Source organism: Emys orbicularis, chromosome 23, assembly GCF_028017835.1.
Source record: "Emys orbicularis isolate rEmyOrb1 chromosome 23, rEmyOrb1.hap1, whole genome shotgun sequence".
NCBI classification, from domain to species: Eukaryota; Metazoa; Chordata; order Testudines; family Emydidae; genus Emys; species Emys orbicularis.
In genome coordinates this window covers 5,551,978-5,564,708 of record NC_088705.1, presented here as the reverse complement: position 1 = coordinate 5,564,708, position 12,731 = coordinate 5,551,978, and the positions used below count along the sequence as shown (strand labels likewise).

Here is a 12,731-nt window from a genome sequence, read left to right as displayed (position 1 = left end):
TGACTGGATCCACTGAGGAGACTTGAACTGAAAGGTTATGTCTAGCTGTGCAGGAAGTGAGCACATCCATAGAGAGGTTCTGCTTTCTCTATCTGCCTGAGCAGCTATATAATTTGCAATCACCTTTGCCGGGTTATAATGATACATTGGCTGCTTTGGATTTTCTGTTGGGGACCATTAGGTGCATGGTGAATTATGCCATTTTCTCAGGGCCTAATCCAATGCCCATTGCAATCAGTGGAAGGACTCTGCAGTCAGGCTCCAAGTGCAGTGTGACTTAGTTGCTAGAGTACTGGGCGGGGACTCCGAAGACATGGGTTCTATTCCTGGTTCTGCTGCTGGGTGACCTCGGGCAAGTCACTTTGCCCTTCTGTGCCTCAGTTTCCCCATCTAAAAGAAGGGGAGAGTGATACTGACCTCCTGTAAAGTGCTTTGAGATCTATTGATGAAAAGCATCATGGAAGAGCTAGGTATTACGAGTCCAGCGTCCCCAGCTGCCTGACTAGTATGAACTTCCTGTACTGTATTACAGATCTTGTATCTATCTATCTATGGGTTTTGTACACTGCCTCTCCCCCACTGTACCTAAGCACATAGGATTGGGTGATGCTGTGCTACTTGAAATGTGTCACTGTTGTTATAAAATGTTTTTCTTACATGGTGTCTCATCCTGTCTGGTTCCAAACACCAATCTTTGGGGTTATATGGGTCCACACTTGGTTGGGGCTCAGAGTTCTTGGGTCTAATATACTTTTAAGGTGACAGCAGCGTGTGTGTGGGCACATGTGAGCTCTAAAGCACTCATAAGCAATAACCCACCCCAGGGTGCATTACCTAGGCTGCCCCCTAGGCATGCCTCACGAGACAGAAAGAGCAGGGTACTTGGAGCCCAAACTGCACATCCTGCCGCGTATTCAAATGGTTGTTTTGATCAGTTCTGAGCGGTGTGGCTACTGGCTCAAAATCACACAGCTCAGAGCTCCCATCTCCTAAATCAGACTGCTCCCTTAACCCAAGCCTTGGCACAGAATCTCCCATCTCTCTTCACTGTGCCTTTACGTATAAACATCTGTAACTAACTTAAAGGCAGCAAGCATTAAGGTTACTTTAAGGGGGAAAAAATCTACAGCAAGAGTCAAGAAGTGAGTCCTCGGGAACATGCATTTTGCAAAAGAGTAAGAGCAATGAAGGTGTTTATTTCGATACTGAACTGACGTTGCCTTTCTCCAAAGACATGTGAGCGAGTGGGTGGGTGGAAGTTCGGATGTGTACGAGCTGCGCTAAATCTGCTGTGGCTAATTACACGCTGCCTTGCTATAAATTCCCTGTGTGGGATCTACTGGAGAACTGACGCTTCTCTTCGCCACCTACAATATTGTCGCTGGAGCGGAATGGGGTCAGGAATCCAAACTCAAAGGCGTCTGCATTTCACTGGTGGGTGAAAGGATCCCTACCTAATCTAATCTCTCCCTAGACCATATTTTTTCCCTTCCAGGGGCACCATCCAAAGCCCGGTGAAGTGGATAGGAAGACAAACATTGATTCCAATGGGCTTTGGATCAAACCTTGTAGGCATCATTCAGCTAAAGAGAGATGGAAACCCTTTGGGATGAAAGACTGCAATGGATCATTTGAGTATGACTTCTTTAGCAATGCCCTAAACAAAAGGGTTAGGCTCTGAACAACTTACAAAGACACTGTGGGAGGGACCGGTCCCAAGTGCCATCCCCCTGACAGGAAAGTACATGTGTGCCCAATAAGTAATATCCATGGCTGCATTGATATGAGACAGTTGTTCCAAAGCTGAATCTGTGAGGACCACTTGGCTGCACTTGACGGATGCTGTTTTCCAGGTGCCCGGGGTCAGTACAGTTTACAACTGCAAACAAATAACAGAAAACAAAAATACAAAACAAAGGGTGTAACAAAGAACAAAGGACTCTCTAAAACAAGGAGGAAAAGGGGAAGAAATCTCAAGTCACACATTCCGCAGTTTGGGTTCTTTCTTTTTTCCATCTTTAAAAAAAAAAATCAAACAAAATAATTGGATTCAAAAGAAGAGATCATCTTCTGGGCCCGATCCTGCCACGTGACGTGCAGAGACAGAGCCTCGCTGATTGGCTCACTGCAGGATTGGGCAGTTAGCGGGCAGGTGAGAAGAGCTGACTTTGCCATTGACCAGGCAGCAGTAGGGACAGAGATAAGTGGCTTGACGGAGTATAGAGGAACGGAGTGCAGGGATGGGGAGGGGAGGAGGGAATTTGGTAAGTGAACTTTAATGCTAATACTGAAGGAGGCAGGAAGCCCTGGAAATGAGAGGGAAGAGAGGTTAGCATATGGGAACATGACTGAGTGTTTCTGGGTCAGATCCTCGGCTGGTATGGATTGGTGTATCTCCACTGACTTCAATGGAGCCTATCCTGATTGAGACCAGCTGCAGATCTGGCCCAGTGATTGTTTTGTTCTTATTAGCAATTCACACGTCAATCGATTGGAAGGTGGTGGGGAAGAGGGTGAAGCCTCAGCATCGGGATCAGCTCTGGGGTGAGTAGGTGCAGTGCCCCTGAACTCGGGGGGGGCGGGGCGGGGGAGGGGTTGTATCTGCTTATGCCACATAGGAATGTTTGGCCTTCAAACATCACTCTTATGTTCCCACTCAGCTGCAAACTCTGCTTTACGCTGACTCATGATGGCATCTAACTGGATTTCAGGAACCAGGAGTAACCAAGGACGTGGCCCAGAGAGAAACAAAGTTCAACTCATCTTGATCACAGGGTGTGGCATTTGCACCGTTCCTTCATCAGCAAAACCCCCATCGCATCCTCTCTGTGCTTCCCACTTACCCTCCCCTGCTACCTTAATAGCACCATGGCAGCTGAAGGAATGACTGAGCAGGAAAAACAAAACACAGCTTCAGTCTGCAAGGGTTTTTCCCTGGGCCAGAGTCGCAGCTGGTGAAAACTGGTGGAGTTCCACCCACGTCAACAGACTGACGTGACACTGAAAGCGACGGAGCGGCGCAGATTTACACCAGTGGAAGATCTGGCCCAGGGTTTGTAACTAGAAATCAAAAAGTTCAGGGTGAAAATAGAAGAGGAGTCCCCTGTTTGGGGCTCTGCCCCGTGAATGGAACATACCCTTCTTCTACCGCCATTTCCCACGCGGCCCCTCTGATGCACCCAAGTGCTTGAAGAGGGGGAAGTCGAGCTGCTGCTATTCCATTGTCACAACCCCATTACGCTGCAAAACTGAAGGCATTTCTGATCCTTGGACTATAGCTCTAGCCACCATCTACCCCTTCCAGCACATTCATACGCTCTAGGCCTCAACCCCAGTGGTCGAATGAGGGCCAGGGGGAAGATGACTTACTGCGGCAGGTGGGCAGGGAGTTGCTCCACTGGCCGTTCGCCAGGCACTGTGACTGGGATGCCCCTTCCAAGTGGTACCCGACGTTGCAGACGAACTTGGACACGTCGTTCAGGTTGAACTGGCTCCCCTGCGTCAGGCCGTTGGCTGGGTTGCCCGGGTGACCGCAAGTGATGGCTACGATCAGAAAGCGGAGACATTACAGCTGCGGCCCTCGTGGCTGCAGAAAGTGAGCCTTCCTCCTGGAAGGACAGTTCTCAAGGAATAAGGTCACCAAGAAAACACCACCGTTTTCTTGGTGACCTTATTCCTTGAGAACTGCCCTAAGCATCGAGGGCCATGTCTTTGGAACCAGCCGCCCTAAGCATCGAGGGCCATGTCTTTGGAACCACACTGATTTACACCAGCTGGGGATCTCGCCCTGTGTTGCTACTGCTGGGGGCATTTCCTAAGGGAGATCAGCACTCAATTCCCACTGTGATTTGGGCACCTAATGCCCCTAGGCTCCTCTGAAAATCCCAGCCATTATTATTCATTCATTCACCGAGCACCCACAGATGTGCTAGGCACCACCCAGACATTCAAAGCCATGAGGCCTGATTCTTCTCTCACTCACCCTGGCGTAAATCAGAAGTTACCCCATTGAAGTCCATGGAGTCACACTGGGTGGGAGGGAGGAAGGGGAGAGGAAACAGATTTAACAGTAAGAAGAAAATCAGGTTCCTGGTACCTAGCTCAAAGAGCGCACAATCCAAACGGCATGAGATGAGAGAGAGGAACACAAACCCTCCTGCTTCAGGGTGTCAATCAGCTTTTAACTGATGGGGGTTAGGAAGAAACCCATCAGCAGATTGTCCCAGAACATCTACTGCAGGATTTTCCTCACACCGTCCTCTGAAGCAACTAGGACTGACCACTGTCAGAGACAGGATGCAGGGCTAAATGGACCGGGGGTTTGACCCAGTGTGGGATGCTTATGTTCTGAAGACAATGCGAGGGGTAGGGTGGGGCAGAGAGACACAACAAAAGGATTATGTGGACAACCAGTAGAGACAGTGCTTGGATTTAATATAGGCTTGGTTGGCTCATAGCTGGTTGGCCCTCTCCCCTCCCGACAGAATCATGGTTGGCTCATGGCTGGTTGCCCCCCCTCCTACAGAAACAGGTCTTAAAGAAAGATTTAAAGCCATAGCAACCCTACTGCAAGGAGTAAAGTTGGGGACCTTTACTCCAGAGTACAGCAGTATTTTCGGTTTGCAAAGGAAGCGTGAGGATTTTCAGCTAAGAGCCTTCTGGCCACGTTAAGAATATGGCATCCTTGGATAGTCAATAAGAAAGCAACACTGATTGGAGCACATAGGAATTGCCATGGTGGAGCAGACTGATAATCCATTATTAGAAGTCCCGTGTTTTGTCTCTAACAGCAGCTGTGCCAAATGCTACAGAGGAAGGTGAGAGAAAATAATATACCTGGTCAATTGGGCAAGACTATACCATGGGGAGAGAAATTTCTTCCAGACTCTAGCTGGTGACTAGTTTAGGCCTTGAAGCATGAAGATTGATAACCTTTTGGTACTACACAAAGCAGATGTCAGGCTCTCTCCGAGGTACCCATGAGTCACCATTAGGGTCCTATTATAGTGGTTGTGAACTAGGTGGTGGATTCTTTGTCAACATAAAAAGGAGAGTCTCCTTTGACTGCACCGATCACAAATTCAAGTTCATACATAGCATAGCAACTGTTGTGGAGCAGGTTTAAGAAAAGAAACATTAACAAGGCAGGGAATTATGATGGGATAACACAATGCCCCGCTTCTATATAAATAATGACACAGCCTCCAGGCATCTATTTTCAAAACCCAACAATGCTCCGTTTTAATTACTTTAAATGCATGTTACCCCAAAGGACTGCTGTAGTTTTAATTACTTTGAGGCCATCGTTGAATATCAGGCCCCTGCTCAGGATGCTCAGAATCCACGAGCAGCCAAATCAGCTTTTAATTGCCAAAAAAAGGAGATGAAGCTAAGCTAAGCAACTGAAAGTCCTATTAAGGCCCCTGCGTTTGAAAGGTAGGTCACCAATGCGAAGTGCATTGATGCAGTCAAGCAATGGGACCTGCTTCATTCTAATGGGCTGGGCGTACAGAACTTCTGTTGGATTCATTCCATGAGAGACCAACTGATCCATGAAAAGGCATGTGCTTTACAAATGCTGTGGTTTAATTAATCTAACTGGCTGAAGGTGTGGTTTGAAAATTCCCACCAGCCAATAACGGTTGGCTACCCAGCAATCTGACGTACTGGCCCGGGCTCATTACTCACCTAGTGGGCTAAATGTGTTTTCTGCGTCTCATTGTGGGTCACAGATGGCTAGTAGAGAAGAACCAAAATCTTGCCTCTAAACACTCTCACACTTTGGGTTTATTTGGAATCTGGTATCAGAGTCTGAGCCCAATTTTCATCTGATCTTTATCCTCATAACAGAATGAAGGAAAACCCTGGGTGCAAACGGCCCTGAATTTTGGAGCATCCATAAAGTTTTGCAGTTTGAGCCCAGCTCTAACAATTAGACTTGCGTCTGTATTATTTATGGTTTTGCAGGGCATCTACTGGCTGCTCTGTATCTTGCTCTGAAATGGATGTTGCTATCACATCTGAGCACATAAAGCTACAGCACAGATAGGTGAGGTTGGAAGCAAACAACCGGCAAACCAGGATATGAAATATATGGACTGCGTCATCTGTTGATTGGAAGATATTAACATCATAGTCAGAAATCCAGTGAGTTATTTAATTAGCTTATTTACTGAAAAGAAACCTTGCATTTTAGGCAAGGTGACTCCTAAAAATGTATCATGGGATAGGGACTAATTTTCCTCTCACTAACACCTGTGTAAATCAGGAGTGACTCCACTGATGTCTATAAAGTTGCTCAGGTGTAAATGAGGTGAGAATCAGTATTTTGAGCCAGATTCTGGCCTCAGGTCTAAATCCAAACTAGCTTCATACATTTTAAGGCCAGAATGGGCCATTACGATTTTGTCTCCTGCAACACACAGGTCCAGAGAATGTCACCTGGTCACTCCCACATCCATACCAATATCCTCTAATTCAACCACAAGTTATCTTTTAGGCAGATATCCACCCTGGCCATGGAGGTTTTTCTATCTGACTTCAATACAGTTTCTCCAGTTTGATATCAGTGGAACTAAGATCGGAATATAGAATGGTATTATTCCATTCCAATGTACCTCCCAGGACATGGTCCTCTAGCACAGACACAAGTGCAGCAACTTCATAAGCTCTCATCAGTTAAAAATATATGAAGAAAAATAAAATAAACCCAAGAAAAAGGCGAGAGGGTTTGTGGATCTGACACTGAAATGTGTACAGAAAATCAGTGGTCAATATTTCAAATCTTACCACTCACGCTACACATACAAAGTATTCTCTTGCACATTCAGGTGAGATATTCGTGCACACAAGCACTCATTTTGCATTCACAATAGTTGCAGGCACCTGAGGGAGGCAACACACCATGGCAATTTGTGAATATCTGGCCACAGGTATTTTAGCAAGGGGAAATTCTTTATGCAGTAGGGATCCCTTGAACAGATGGTAGATTAGAGGCACAAAATCAACAGGGGGACAGCTCATGAGAAAGCCCATAAATCACAAGTTAGCAAAATGAGGATGCTTGCCTACACAGTTTGCCAGTCCTATTTTGTTCCCAGCATGGTGGCTGAAATCACCCTAGCTCTTCGGAACACCCTGAGAATTAATTTGTTTGCTTCCAATTCAGGGCATCTTTTGGAAACCTGATTACATTTTATTCTCTCCCTTTTGGAAATGAGTTTTAATGCTTGTGAAAGGTGCCAGATTCACAGCCCTGGAGGCTGGTGCTTGGCTAAGGAGAGGACAAGCGGTACAGAACGGGCTGCAGCCAACGTTCCTCATCCATGTGTCTCAACTTTGAGCCGGAAGGACCGCCTGCAGGCGTGAGGTGGCAAGTAGCCTCCATGCTGACTCAACTCCTTGGCAATGCAGCTGAGGCTACCAACACACCAGTATCAGTTCAGAGGGGAAGGGGGGATGTTTTTATTGTAGGTGATAGGATCAAGACTGAGATTATCTTCCCAACCCACAGTCATTAATACAGGCCTAGCTGGCAATCATTTCTCACTAGGGCTGAAACCTCGACTCATCACCTAGATGCAAAATGCTCCCTCCCCAACCGGCTCCAACCAGTCCTTCCTTGCTTGTTCAAGTGCCTTTTCCCCAGTTGCTCTCTCAGTCTCTGAACTCCTAGATGAACAATGCCCTGACACTTCCGCCTCTGTCCCTTCAATAGCAGGGCTAAATAAACCTGACAACATACTTACGCACACAGACAGGAGTCTTTCCAGACCAGTGATGGTCCTGCTGGCAGATCCTCACAGACATCCCAATGAGGCGAAAGCCGGGGTTGCACTGGTACACCACGCTGCCTCGGTAGTTGTAGTTCTCCCCGTTGATCTGCCCATTGACGATGGGGTTGGGTACGCCGCAGTGCCCGGCTGGATGGGGCACACAAGGGGATCCTTTCAGAACTGTGCGCACGCAGGGGCTGGTGGCAACGAAGCAAAGGACTTCCCATTTCCGGATATGGGGCCTGACCCGGGGCCAATGGGTGTCTTTCCACTGACAGGAATGTGCTCTGGGGTCAGGCCCGGGGGCATTTCCTAAGAGGGTGAAGAGGCCTAGCCCCCACAATAGTAAATAAAATAGCAACAAATAAAAATAATGTCTCACTTTTATAAACCTCTTTCATCTTCCCAATCCAAAGCTTGTTACACTCTTTGATCAGCTGAGCCTCAAATCCCCTTTAAACATGTGCTTAAACCCCTTTGAATTCAGTGGGAGTGGGACTTAAGCACATGCATAAATTCTTGAATTGGGGTTCTGGTCTCTAATTCCTTTGTGAAACATAATTCATCACTTTACACAGATATCGCTCCAGCACCTACCCAAACATTTCACTTCAGTTCCACTCCAAAGCCCATTAGCCATGCATTCCCGTACACGCGATCCCACCAGGGTATAGCCAGTATTGCAGGAGAAGATGGCCGTCGCGCCGTAGATGGTTAAAGTCCCAATCCTGTTCCCATTGGGAGGCGTTGGCAGGTCTCCACAGGAGATAACTGAAAGAGATCCCAAAGCATGCAGTAAGGAAGAGCGGCTGGGGAATGCTTTGGAATGCAATGTAGTCTGTGGAACCAATTGTCACAAATTATTACGGAGGCCAAGAACTTATCAGAATTAAAAAAGAGGATTAGATGTTTACATGGCTAATGAGACCATCCACAGTTACATGACACAAGATGAAAACATATGGGGTATAAACCCTCATGCTTTAGGACATAAGCCAAACTCTAACTGATGGGGATCAGGAAGAAACATCCCCTATGGACTGGTATTTCCAGAATTGTCCAGTATGGGATTTCTACAGGATCTGGCAATGGTCAAAGTCAGAGACAGCATACTGGACTAGACAGTCTGATGCACATTGGCAATCTCTATATTTTTGTATTTCAGATGCCTTTTGGGAAGATATACAGAGGTAGCTGGGTGACATTTAATGGCCTGACATATACAGGAGGTCAGGCTAGAAGATCTAATGGTCCCTTATGGGCTTAAACTCGATGAATCTATGAATATTCGGGCAGCCTGAGTTCTAAAGAAACTATGAAGTTGACATCAGAAGCATGACCCCAGAGACTTCCATATTTATTCTCTTCCAGTGACAGCCAGATCTGCTTAAAAGTCACAAAGATATATTCCAGGGAACGTGCCCAAAGTTTGGATGACCCTCCAAACTTCCCCAGTGATTGGGGGGAAGTGTGGATCCAAAGTTTAATTATCACGAGCTGTAGACTGAGATCCCGCCCACAAAGTTCAGATCTGACCCTCTTCAAGCTTTCTGTCTGGGCAGTCTCTAATATTTTCAAACTCCCTAATGCTTTGAACTCAACATGAGATTTGAGGATTGAGCTGGGGTCTTTCTGCCCCTTCTCTTGCCACCAAGATTCTGCAATTGGAACTTAGCTGACAATGCTCCCGATGAGGCAGAATGGGAGCTGACTCACTCCCAGAACAGGTTGAGCCCTGAAATGCCAACAAGAGCAAAACCTTGCATCTGACAGTGAAGTCGGCAGCTGCATCTCCAGACACAAAGGTTGAGTAAAAGTGACATTTTGAAGGAGTAATTTTTCTGTCTCTATCTGCACTTAAGGAGAGAAAAAGACCTTTTACAAAGGAAAGATCTAAAACACAGCAGTTGCATCAGAACAGACAGGATGCCTGGAGGAGTCACTTAATTCATTTGGCAAGAGCGTTTTGATTTACAGATCTACACAGTTTGCCCTTGTGAACTTGGCATTTGTGTCAGATTGGAAGCTCAGGTTGGATTTTCAAGTGGGATTTTTGTTTGTTTGTTTTAAATGCAAACTTCACTATGGCACTAGTGGCAGCTGACAGGCTGGGATCTGACAGCAAAGGATGGACAACTGCACTTGGGTCCATGTAGAGCGGTTCCAATTAAATTAAGAAGCAGATCAACATGTGGCCCATCTCTTGCTCCAAGCTCCTTCTACCTGAGGAATTCGGCAGCACAGCAACTAAGGCAAGGGTAAGGGTAGGGGTCGGTGTGTGTGTGCATGCAGGGGAGGGGGCTTGTGGGCTTGGTGGGGAGGGAAAACAGATTCCTCTGTGAGATGTTTAACACTGCAGTCTGCCCATGAATAGGCCACTGACATTTGCCATCCTTACTTTTACACGTTGGCATAGGGTCACCTATGCTCCACGTCCCATTGGCTTGGCACTTGATGACCCGCTGGCCCGTGTAGTAGTACCCAGGGTCACAGATCAGCATGAGCTGGGCGTCGTACTGGTACTGGGTCTCGTAGGTCAGCCTCCATCGGCCATGGTCCACCGTGATGCTGTTGATATCGGGGCAGGTGACGGCTGGACAGCCGCCACAACAGTGGGGGAGCAAGGGGGGGGGGGAAGCAGAAACACGGGAATTAATTAATGATTTCGCTTTGGGGCTCCTTCTGCCTTAGGGCTTGTAACAGGGTGTGCTGGTCCTTTAAGGAAGGCTTCAGCACCAGCCCAGCCTGTTTCTGTTTACAGCCCAGAACCAGGAAATTCTGGGAGACATAGTTTCTAGGTTTGATGGGAGTTGGTGGCTTGGCAGCAATGGATGCTGGGAAGGGGAGAGAGGATGCCTGCTAAGAGAGAGGTCAGGGGAAAGGAAGCTCTTTCACGTCTCGGTCCCCCTCTCCCAGCATGCATTGCTGCTAAGCCTACAACTCCCAGGCATTATTCCTCTCAGAAGTGCCTTGTTCTGGGCTGAAACTGGACAGAGACTGTGCTGGGCCTGCAGCCTCCCTTAAAGGGCCCTCTTTTTACAGGGCTTCTTCTGTCCTTTGCCTGAATATCTGATTTTAACCTCTGAACAGAGCTAATTACAAAACAGCCGGTGATAACCTGTGAAACACAGTGGGGTAGTGTTAGGGCTTTGCCACTCAGGGGCTGTCCAGAAGTTACATAAGGCATTAGGGGCGGGTCCTTAATTTTTCTTGTTTGTTTTGCTGTTACAGAGTATTACAAGGGGCAGGTGGGTCTTGAAAAATCACCTCCCAAAATGTGCTGCAGAATTCACGAACAGCCCCTAGAGGGCGACATTGTAGCTCTCGCTCACATACACGTTCCATCCAGCAGAGGGGGCCGTGCTGCACATTTTAGAAGACCAGAAACAAAGCCATAAATGTAACGTTCCCTTGGCTGGAGAGCCTTTCTAAACCACCTCGTGAATAAGGTGACCGGGCCCAGCTGGGGGCTACTCACCCACGCACTGTGGAGGGATGTTGCTGTTACTCCACTGCCCTGTCTGCAGACACTCTGTGGTGGACTCCTCTGCGGCCTGCAGGTGGAATCCCTGGTTGCAATGATAGACAGCTTTGGTACCCACTGTGTACTCCTTGCCGAAGACGATTCCGTTCTTCGGGGCTCTGGGCACTCCACAGGAGATAGCTGGGGAAAGGGGGAAAATACTGCCCTCTGAGCTGAAATGTTGATAGATGGTTAATTAATAGAACTGGGCCCACTCCAGGTGCCCCCACCGGTGGATATTCCAAGCCAGATCAAGGTTTCATAGCTCAGCCGTGATAGACTGAGCTAACTTCCCAGATCCAAACCACTCCTAATTTTGAGATTTCTGAATCCAGATTCAAACCCAGAGCTGTGGCCCATCTCTAATAAACACAAAGGGCCAGATCCTCAGCTGGTGTAAATGGGGGCAACTCCATTTTTTAAAGTCAATGGCGTTATGCCCCAACCTACGTTTTATATGGTGCCTATAAATACTAAATATATCACAAAGTGCTCCACCGTTTTAACAACAGAGTTGCAAGACTAAATAAAAAAAGACCTTTGTATTTAGATCCTATAGCACCACGGACCTCAAAATGTATTCCTAGCATTAATTAATTAAGCTGTCCGACACCCTGGGAGTATAGAATACAGAGAATTGTATGGTTTAGTTGTGGCAGAGGCAGGACTAAATTTAGAGTTACAGGCAAGAGGGAAAAAATGGTTGTCAGATGACAGGTGAAATTAGATGGAGCCAACAAAGTGGTGTGAGGCAGGGGGGCTGTTCCAGGTGACTGGAGCTGCAGAGGAGAAGGCTCTCGCACTGTTAGTGCGAAGACACTCACTGTAGTAGCCAGGGGGAATGGTTTGGTGGTCAGCTCGGTGTCCAATAAACAGAGGTGCCAGAGAGTCTATTAACCCTTTCCATTCAAGGACTTGTGGGGCAGGATTCCACACCCTGAGTTAAGACAAGATACCTATCTTGAAGGGGGCACACCGATTCCTCTTGATTTCTCCAGGCAGAAAGGGACACCCATCCAAATTCTTCCCGATGGGGCCCTGCTTCCCTATGGGTCAGGTTCTTGAAGCATCAGGAAGAGCAAACCAATCCAAACGTAGCTCCAGAACCTCTCGGCTCCCGGGACGAATAGGTCACCACGGACAAATGCATTCTGACTGGCCTCTGTCCCTACTGCTGTGTTTTGTAAAGGGACCCGCTCAGTGCCACAAAAATAATCTTGTACACACACAGGACTGCAGGCTGAGGGACTTGCTGCTCTGTTCAACTGCACCACACCTAATGAGTGTGGGGAAAGCTCTCATTGAAAACCAGGAAGTAGGGACGGGGGGAACATGGCTCCATCCCCATGTACTCCAGGTAACCCAGTTAACCTCATGATGACCACTTTACTACACTGGATCGTTAGAGGTGAGGATGCCCTTGACAACTGGGT

At 47.5% G+C, this 12,731-nt stretch overlaps 1 protein-coding gene across 2 annotated transcripts in view; it reads right to left on the bottom strand.

The window, feature by feature from the left end:
* The window catches only part of CSMD2 (CUB and Sushi multiple domains 2), a 518,793-nt gene that overhangs the window by 45,901 nt on the left and 460,161 nt on the right, over window positions 1-12,731 (bottom strand). For both annotated transcript variants that reach the window (XM_065421846.1, XM_065421845.1), the window contains exons 49-54: window positions 11,254-11,439; window positions 10,174-10,368; window positions 8,373-8,546; window positions 7,749-7,922; window positions 3,370-3,543; window positions 1,691-1,879 (exon numbers count right to left, since the gene is read on the bottom strand). In XM_065421846.1, the coding sequence (XP_065277918.1) occupies window positions 1,691-1,879; window positions 3,370-3,543; window positions 7,749-7,922; window positions 8,373-8,546; window positions 10,174-10,368; window positions 11,254-11,439 (1,092 nt within the window). The remainder of the gene's footprint in view (window positions 1-1,690; window positions 1,880-3,369; window positions 3,544-7,748; window positions 7,923-8,372; window positions 8,547-10,173; window positions 10,369-11,253; window positions 11,440-12,731) is intronic.